At 39.9% G+C, this 10000-nt stretch overlaps 1 protein-coding gene across 2 annotated transcripts in view; it reads left to right on the forward strand.

The window, feature by feature from the left end:
* The window catches only part of LOC130070416 (malonate--CoA ligase ACSF3, mitochondrial-like), a 182057-nt gene that overhangs the window by 70928 nt on the left and 101129 nt on the right, over window positions 1-10000 (forward strand). For both annotated transcript variants that reach the window (XM_056234791.1, XM_056234792.1), the window contains exons 7-8: window positions 6822-6956; window positions 7996-8107. In XM_056234791.1, the coding sequence (XP_056090766.1) occupies window positions 6822-6956; window positions 7996-8107 (247 nt within the window). The remainder of the gene's footprint in view (window positions 1-6821; window positions 6957-7995; window positions 8108-10000) is intronic.

Below are 10000 nucleotides of genomic sequence, written 5' to 3' on the forward strand. Positions count from 1 at the left end.
CGCCCCCCGGTGGCTGGTCCCAGTACAGCTGAGTAGTATGAAGCAGCAGACTCGGAGACCTGCATCTACAGTCCCCCTGCACCCAGAGTCCCGCATTCTCAGACCCCTCGTTTTTCGAGACAGCGCCTCCTATCAAATTGTATCGGATAAACATGTGAAGAACTTAAGCCAAAACGTGAGTAGGCTATCTTCAATTTTATTTAGCGAATCGTAGTAGCCTACTTGTTTGATTTATCTTTTAATAAAACTAATTTAGGTCATCGATACAACATATAAATATTCCATTTAATATTTGTAAAGATAGTTTGTAACAAGATTTGAGCCGTTAATGTATGTTTTTTCGCCCTCTTCCCCCCGAAAATATTTTGATAGCTAGCGTTAGCCTTTAACCTTGGACTTTTTGTAGATATGTCATAAATGCTGCAGTGATTTTCACTGCCCATTTTGTGCCCCCATATATTTCAAACCCACAAAGTTGTCCAAAGTTCAAAAACATCTCAAGGGACACTTCAACAGAGCAGTGCAACATGAAGGTAACATTTGCAAACATCTTTTTTCTTTTTTTTTTCTTTCTTTTTGAAACATCATAAGACATGTGCTATCGGGCCTATACTGTTGTAGGCTATTCCAGGGTACACCACACATCGATGGAGTCACCCCTGCCGAACCCAGCAACATATCATTTTATGATTATGCAAAGCGACTTATAAATTAGTTTTTTTAATGCAATTGAAGACAAAAAGTAAAGTCACGGACACAGTTTTTTCTTCCTTTTTTCTTTACAGCAAGATGATGTTAAATAAAACATTAAATAAAGTACAGAATTGTTTATTATTGGTGTTTTGTCTATTCTGATTTGTTTTGCTTCGCATTCAAAATATCAAAAAACAGATTTTGTAATGTTAGCATGGTATTGTTAATTAGACCATTATAGCTTGAACTGAAAGAAAAATTGGAATTTGAATAAAAAAAAATATTTAAAAAAAACATTGTAGCAATATAATATCACATACTATTTTTCAGAAGATAGTTCAATCTGTAATTGTATCCCTTCCATCGCAATGAGTTTTTTTTTGGCACATGCATTAAGCAGGGAATGCAAATATTTATTGGATCATTTATTTGGCGACCGTAATATTGCATCCTTTTGTTATTAATTACATTTGGATAAGCGTGCGCTGTACTCTGTGTGCGGGTGTTATACGATCTTTCGAACAGCAGGAGGCGCTGTGTTCTAAAAACGAGGGGTCTGAGAATGCGGGACTCTCGGTGGGGGACTGTAGATGCAGGCTCCGAGTCTGCAGCTTCATAATCGCCCCCCGGTTGCTGGTCCCAGTATAGCTCATAAACCCGGTGTCTCGATCGCCCCCCCGGTGGCTGGTCCCAGTATAGCTCATAAACCCAGAGTCTCGATCGCCCCCCAGTGGCTGGTCCCAGTATAGCTCATAAACCCAGAGTCTCGATCGCCCCCCGGTGGCTGGTCCCAGTATAGCTCATAAACCCAGAGTCTCGATCGCCCCCCGGTGGCTGGTCCCAGTATAGCTCATAAACCCAGAGTCTCGATCGCCCCCCGGTAGCTGGTCCCAGTATAGCTCATAAACCCAGAGTCTCGATCGCCCCCCGGTAGCTGGTCCCAGTATAGCTCATAAACCCAGAGTCTCGATCGCCCCCCCCCGGTTGCTGATATAGCTAGTATAGCTCATAATTCAAACTGATATATTATATAGACTCATTACATGCAAAGTGAGATATGAAAACAGCTTATGAAAAAACAAACAAATTCAAAATTAGAATATTGTGAAAAGGTTTTCATAAGCTGTAAACCATAATCATCAAAATTATAACAAATAAAGGCTTGAAATATCTCACTCTCGCGTCAACACAACACACATGGATAGTGGTTCTCTCATGAACACACGTTGGAGATGAATATTTTGAAAATAAAGTGGTAAATCATGTTTTTTTTTGCACTCACGTCGCTTCATAACATCGAGGTTAAACCACTGGAGTCTCATGTATTACTTTAACTACCTTTCTGGGGCTTGAAAGTGGTAGTTGCGTAGACTGTCAATGGAGGGACAGAAATCTCTCAGATTTCATCAAAAACATCTTCATTTGTGTTCTGAAGATGAACGAAAGTCTTACGGGTTTGGAACGAAATGAGGGCTAGTAATTAATGACAGAATTTTCATTTTTGGGTGAACTATCCCTTTAACACTGATGTTAATGGAAGCATTGCGGGAATAAAGAATGGAAGCTAATTAGAGATTGTAGCTCTATGATAGATGATTCCCATCTCACTCATCAACTGTCTTTCATCCAGTCACAGCTTATGTCCAGTTTCCCCTGCCCTGCCAACTTAACCTCCGCTCTCTCTCTCTCACACACACACACATACACACTATAACCCATGACATATCGTCCTTAACCTCCAGACAGCTCACACACATGCTCTCTCGTTTCTCAACTCCCCTTCGCCACAGCTGGGTCTTAGCACTCAATAATGATCCACGCTGGACATCCAACACCTTTGCCCAATGTTCTTTCCTCCTTTCTTTCACACTCAGTCACTCGCCTGCTATGACCTATTTCCCGTTGTCTTCATGGTCCAGTCCCAGCTGAGCCCCAACACTCGATGAGAAGAGTCTCTTTGTCTCCGCTCTGCTAAAAAGATTGGAAAACTGCCTGGCTAGTGATGGCTTGTACTTTTCAGACTCAGATTGAAATCTTTGGCCTCTCATCAAGGTGTGTTAAAGCGGAGTATAACACCTTGTCCTAACCAGGCATGTCATGATGAAGCAGAAAAGCTGAATTTCCCCTCTCTCTCTCTCTGATGTTAAAGCAACACTAAGTAAGATTTTTTACCTTAAAATAATGTTTCTAAAATGGTTTCAGTGGTTCATTAAGTCGTAACAGGGTGAAAGGCACTTCTGGATCCGCTATGCGGTCCTATATCTGCTATAACCACGCTATGTAAGATTGCCAGATCGGGTCGCGTTTCTGTAGTTCTAATGAGACATAAGAAAACTACAAATTTGACTTGCTTTACGTCAAGCGTTACAATAGTCATTATTTTGTTTTTCTTCGTTTCTGATGTCGCAACACATCATACTTTCATGAAATCATGCAACATACTCTACCTTGTCTGTGGACATCGTTCACTCCAAAGCCGGCGCTGGATAAACAGCGAGCGTGTGCGTGCGACAGTCGGCTGCGCTAGGCTAAATTATTTACCACAGCGGTAATGGACAATTCCACTTCCAACCTGTAGGGCGACCGCAGAGGAAAAGCTACTTGGTGTTGCTTTAATCTGAGATTGTCCTAACCAGACACAACTGCGACAAACTTTGCCGGTCACTTGGTTTAATTTACCGTGAGAGAAATATGTCTACTTCCTTACTATATAGTATGCAAAAAGAAGTATGGCAAATTAGTCTGAATATGGAGTATTCATAAAACAAATAAAATTGGTAAAAAATACCTTCTAGTTCAGCCGAGATTTTGTAGTGTGCATCAGATCTCTCATGGCCCTGTCCCAAATGGCACCCTAAGCAAAGTAGAGGTCGGCTTTAAACTTAAGCCCGACCCTGGCCCGTACCCGAAATCATTTAACCCGACCCGACCCGAACATTGCGGTTATATTTTAAGCCCGACCCGAACCCGAGGTCCGTTTCTCACAGTAAATAGCTTTTCTTTTCTTTCTTTTTTGCAATATGCTGTATTTTATGTTTGCTTGCCACGATAATTAAAAAAAAATAGGCTACATGTAAACACCGTTTCACCAAGGCACAGCGGCCCCCTGATCAGTCAGAACACAAGAAAAAAAGAGAAAAAGCACAGACTTACTACTTACGAAACTTTGATGTGGTTGAACAGGTGAAACAGTCACAAATTCCCCTGGAACTCAAACATTAAACTTCAAAACAAAGTTTGCGCAGTTGCACAACTATTTACATAAATATAGCCTATCCTTCTCAGTACGAGTTATGAAGGAAGAGAACAGCATCGACAGTTTTGTAAAAATGATATATGATCAAATAAAAATGATTCATATATAATTTTACAAAACTGTTTTGCGCATGTGCTCCCGCACGCAGTATTTCGGTCACAACACCGCAATCAGAGAAGGACGGCTGAAACTCTCTCGCATGCTCATATAATTATACTGATAATTATGTGATGTGATGATTATCACAACACAGCAAGCACACGGTACGCAACCTATATATATATATGTATAGCCTATATAGTTTTTCTAAGTTACAAACCTGAACCCGAGGCTATTCATTAAAGATTAACCCGAATCCGACCCGAAACCCGTGAGTTTTTCGGGACCCGTCGGGCTCGGGTCGGGTAGCAGACCTCTAACCCTTCTGAGACCTAAAATGACAAATGGGACACCCTACGGTCTCACGGACTTAACGGACACACACACACGTGGCAGCCATTGTAAGTCCAAAAGACCGAAAGTGCATATAAAGTGTGCCATTTGGGACAAGGCCAATGAGTCTACGTGAGAGCAGTCGTCGTCTTTGGGTACAGCTTTCTCCGTACTGCGATCTTTGGGGTGAACGGGATTTCATCGAGTACAACATGTTCCTGGAACAACATTCCAATCAGCCAATCGATAAGCAGAATCGTTAGCCTGACGTCAGATGCTAGTCAGAGTGTGAGTCTGATGCTGCTCCATTGGGCTGTGATTATGGGCCGTTTCAACCGAACCAGGAAAGAAAAGGCCTCTGCACTCAACTGGATCGACCGAATCCCGTAGGAAGGACGGCAAAAATATCTTTCCGATCGACAAATGCCTTGATAGTGTTTCTCTGTTCCTCTTTTAAAATGAATGCGCTTTCTACATCTTCTATAACAGACGCGATGGCTGAATCTACACATCTCAGTTCTCCAGCGGCGGCCATCTTTGTTGTAAACGAACTCAACCCAAGCGCTCTTTGGTGACGTGGATGATTACGCTACTGTTGATCATCTTTCCATCGTCGTATAAACCCCGCCCTGACGATTTGATTGGTCCGAACAGCTTTGGTTCGGGCATACTTGGTTCTCAACAGATCAAGTCCAGAGTAGACCGAACGTCCCATTCTTAAATGTTGTGGGCGGGGCTAAGCTCGGCTGGCATCCAATCCAAGCTACAGAATCGTAATTGGAATCGTTAAAATTCAAACGAATGGTAATTCATTACAGTCCATACTTTTTGACATAATGCTCATAATGCCGAAGTCTGCAAATGAGCACTCTTCTGAAACCTAAAATGACAAACGTGACACCTTACGATCTTGTGGACTTAACGGACCATTGTAAGTGCACAAGACTGCAAGTGCACTTGACGTGCGCCATTTGGGACGGGGCCTTCAGCTCCCCATAGCTGTACATCAAATATGTTTTAATTGTTACTCTGTGAGGAAACCTGATGCCGGAAACTTGCAGCTGGTTTGGATAGTGTGTGTGTGTGTGTGTGTTTGTGTGTGTCTTATAGGGGGGTAATTAAGCAGTCTCCAGCTGAGCGGCTCTGTGCAATTGGTTTTTAAGATTGCAAGCAGAAGATCTTAAGCCTTACTACAGGCTATTATTAAAGCTCAGAAGAGGACAACTTACAGCAGCCACACACACACACACACACACAAAGCTTATATTCTTATTTCTTCCCACCTTCCACAGCTGTTTTTCACTTCTTGAGCCCCATATAGGGATGAGCGATATGGACTTAATAATATATCACGATATTTTCTGTTATTTATTGCGATGACTATATAAATATAGTAGCATTCACCACTGGCTACAACTGATAACTGCATTCCTGAGAGCCTCAGAAACTCAAACATTGATCTAGAGTAAAACGTACCCATCATCAATTAGGCTGCTATAATATACCAATTACATAAAAGAATAAAATAAAACAGTAAAAATCCAAACACCGGCCCTTGCAGAAATGGAAAATTTGCAGGTGAAACTCGAAAAATTCGAATATGGTGCAAAAGTTCATTTATTTCAGTAATTCAACTTAAAAGGTGAAACTAATATATTATATAGACTCATTACATGCAAAGTGAGATATTACAAGCCTTGATTTGTTATAATTGTGATGATTATGGCTTACAGCTTATGAAAACCCCAAATTCAAAATTTTTGAATGTTGTGAAAAGGTTTTCATAGCTTTTCACTTACATTACACTCAAACCATTGTTCAAAATAATAGCATTTATCTGAAATAGAAAGCTTTTGTAACATTATACACTACATTTGAAAGAAATTAAAGAAAGTAATAGCCTACTTTTATTCAGCAAGAACGCATTACATTAATCAAAAGTGACAGTAAAGACATTTATAATGTTACAAAAGCTTTCTATTTCAGATAAATCTCCTTTGAAATTTCTATTCATCAAAGAATCCTGACTTTTTTTTTTTAACATTAATAATAATCAGAAATGTTTCTTGAGCAGCAAATCACATCCGCATATGATTCCCTCAGGAAGAGTTCATGTGTTCTTGCGTGGCTAATGTTGAACTCATGAACAATAATAATCACGTTGATTGAATTCGCCAAAACTCATTTACTGAAATCAAAACCCGGCCGGACAGTGGAACGGATTCGCCGTTAGCGCGATGCTCGTGAGGGAGCGCTGTGATTGGATGATGACCGCTGTCGTGATCATTCAGTCGTGTTGCTGTTGTATCAGTCAGTGGTTAGCTGTCAGTAAACAGGACAAGGGAGGTCCAATAAATTAGGCCCAATATACGGGACGTCCCAGCGAGTTGGCAACCCTAGTAGAGGCAGGTGTAACTCGAAGGGCTCTGGTTTCTCTCAGGTGACACTGCGCTCTACAGAGACGGCGTGTACTGGATCATGGGCCGCACTTCAGTGGACATCATCAAGAGCGGAGGATACAAGATCAGTGCACTAGACGTGGAGAGACATCTGCTAGCCCACCCAGATATCACAGGTACACACACACACACAAACTCGAAAAAGTAGAATATCGTGCAAAAGTTCATTTATTTCAATAATTCAACTTAAAAGGTGAAACTAATATATTATATAGACTCATTACATGCAAAGTGAGATATTTCAAGCCTTTATTTGTTATAATTGTGATGATTATGGCTTATGAAAAAACCTTTTCACAATATTCTAATTTTGAATTTGGGGTTTTCATAAGCTGTAAGCCATCAAAATTATAACAAATAAAGGCTTGAAATATCTCACTTTGCATGTAATGAGTCTATATAATATATTAGTTTCACCTTTTAAGTTGAATTACTGAAATAAATGAACTTTTGCACCATATTCAAATTTTTCGAGTTTAAAAAAAATATATATATATAATATATAAAGGTTTATTCGGTTACTAAACATAGAACAGAATGTATGTACAGCAAATTCATTACAAACAAAGAAGGTAGCCGAACGGGTATAGGCTGAAGCCGTGGCTTATTACGCCTACCCTATTTACAAAACAACATCTACCCATCAAAATTTGAACATAAACAATACATGTGTAAACATATGTATACACTCTAAACAATGCTGGGTTGTTTTAACCCAAATTTGGGTCAAATATGGACAAACCCAATGTAATTACAAATTTTAACCCGACTTAAGCTTTCACTTTCAACTGCAAATTGTTTTATTACATTTTTAACCCAACATTTGGGTTTGTCCATATTTGACCCAAATTTGGGTTGAAACAACCCAGCATTTTTTAGAGTGTACATACACACATTCCTATATACACATACATATATACATACATACATTCAAACCTCTGCACTTGATTACAAATATTTATTTATTACTTGTGTTGTTAAATTTATGCACAACAATTATACATAAACTTATCTTGGGCAATTTCTCTTAAGCATCCAAATATTAAACTTTTAAACTGTTTTTTTAAATAATAAATGGAATTGCTCCTCTTAAGATCATCGGTGAGACCAGTTTCACCTGTATGAACAGAGGAATAACATGCACCTTTTCCTCAGATGTGGCTGTGATTGGTGCTCCAGACGCCGTGTGGGGTCAGAAGGTCACCGCAGTTGTGGAGCTGAGGAACGGGAAGACCATGAGTCTGTCGATGCTGAAGGCCTGGGCCAGGTAACTCACTCTCACTGAGCCACAGTCTCAGCATTACAGATGGTAACCATTAATTACGATCGCTTAATTGTCGTGCTGGTCAAGTGGCGAATAGATTTTGCACAATTCTTGCAATTTTTGCAGACATGCACTGAGACTAGTTTACACAGTACATCTACTGAATGTCTCACAGCTCCCCTAGAGGTCAGAATGTGAATGACAAGACAAGAGTTTCCTAGTGTCAATCAGGCACACTTGAACTTACTCAACAAAAAAAAAAAATAGGCAGGTGATGAAATGTTGCTGAAATGCACCGGCAGCCTCGTTGCGAAGAGTTTATTGTGGAGCACAGCGATGTGTTTGGAAGTGTTGCGTCAGTGTGTGTGTGTGTGTGGCGTGTTGAGTCAGACGTCGAGTTGGACTCCCTCAGGACATGCGTTAGACTCAAGAGGATTTTTAAAAGCCTTTGTATAAATAACAATACACACACACGTAGACACACACTCATGGATGAGATGCATGCTGCAAGAACAGGTGTGTGTTTGGTGGGAGAAGGGGCTGAGAAAGAAAACCGGTGAGAAACAGTGTCTGTTTATTTTATTCCTCATTGTCTCTCTCTCTCTTTAACCCTCTGCTGCTCTTCACGTGTTGGTCAAAAATTACCATTTTTTTTGTCAATGAATATTGTATTATATTTTAGTTTGATAATGTTTTTTATTTAATATTGTGTATTTTTAGGGGATTTTTGTATACTAAGCTATGTATTTATAATCCATTTAATCACTTTTTGAGCATAGACCTAAAAATTAAATTTTCTAGCTTAAACTGTGGTAAATCTTAAATGCTTTTTAGAGCAACAGACTGAAGTTTGATCTCTTTTCAAAGACTATTATTATTAGGCAGATTATTGCTGAAGTGAAAAAAAGTGAACGAAAAAGTAACAGAATTTTACGTGTATTGTTATGAAAAATGCACAAAAATGCTATTTTCAATTTGTATATGAAAGATATATTTTCTAAATCATATTTTCATAAATATAAACAAGTTGTATTCCAAATTTGAGGTTGATATCTCAAAAAATTAGCTTTAAGTCAGATGTAGTTCGGCCGCAGTACCAAACGCTTCCACTAGAGGAAACTCGTCTCCCATTCATTTCCAATGCGCTCGTGAACACGAGGAGCACAAGTGTGACTATCTTTTAAATTTAACCTGTTCGAACCATGTCCATGATTTTTGTGTTCACACAGCAAGTGCCAAAAGTTTCGTACCATTCCAATGAAGTAAAAAATTCAAAAAATGTCAAATTTTTCCAACTTTTGTTGCAGAAATGTAGCATTTTTTTCCTTGTCAGAAGACACATGTCCCTTTACATGAAGTAGCTCAGGGCTTTTTCCGTCTCTATGTGTGTGTGTGAGCTCCATATGGTGTGTGTGTGTGTGTGGGTGTTGCTGGTGTGATGCTGCGTGTGTTTTTTTACCTGTCTTCGCCCCTCCAGCAAAGCCCAGCAAAGAGCAACATGCGCAGGGAAGAGATGCTCACTCCTCCAGCTGTCATCTTGTGTAATCGTCACTCTATATGTGTCATAAGGCGTAGAGAGACAGGACATGATGAGCTGACACAAACACACACGCACAGAGAATGAGGTTACAGTGAAGAAACATTAGAGACACCTTGCTGGAAGGGGCTTGTATTGAAGAAAACTGAATATTTTCACACACTCACACAAACGTAAGATGATAAAGACGGCTTCGGGCCTGTTGACAACCACGAGAATGCAAAACATTTAATTAGCTCAGCGCTCCACTCTGCCTTTTAGTGCTTGTCTTTATTTCACGCTGATTTCATTGTTTGTGGAATTAATCGAATCCGTGTGTCTCGCAGCGTTTAATACAAGAGAAGTTCCAGCAAAGAGGA

Source organism: Rhinichthys klamathensis, unplaced genomic scaffold (genome assembly GCF_029890125.1).
Source record: "Rhinichthys klamathensis goyatoka isolate OS25496 unplaced genomic scaffold, OSU_Roscu_1.1 h1tg000406l_1, whole genome shotgun sequence".
NCBI lineage: Eukaryota > Metazoa > Chordata > Actinopteri > Cypriniformes > Leuciscidae > Rhinichthys > Rhinichthys klamathensis.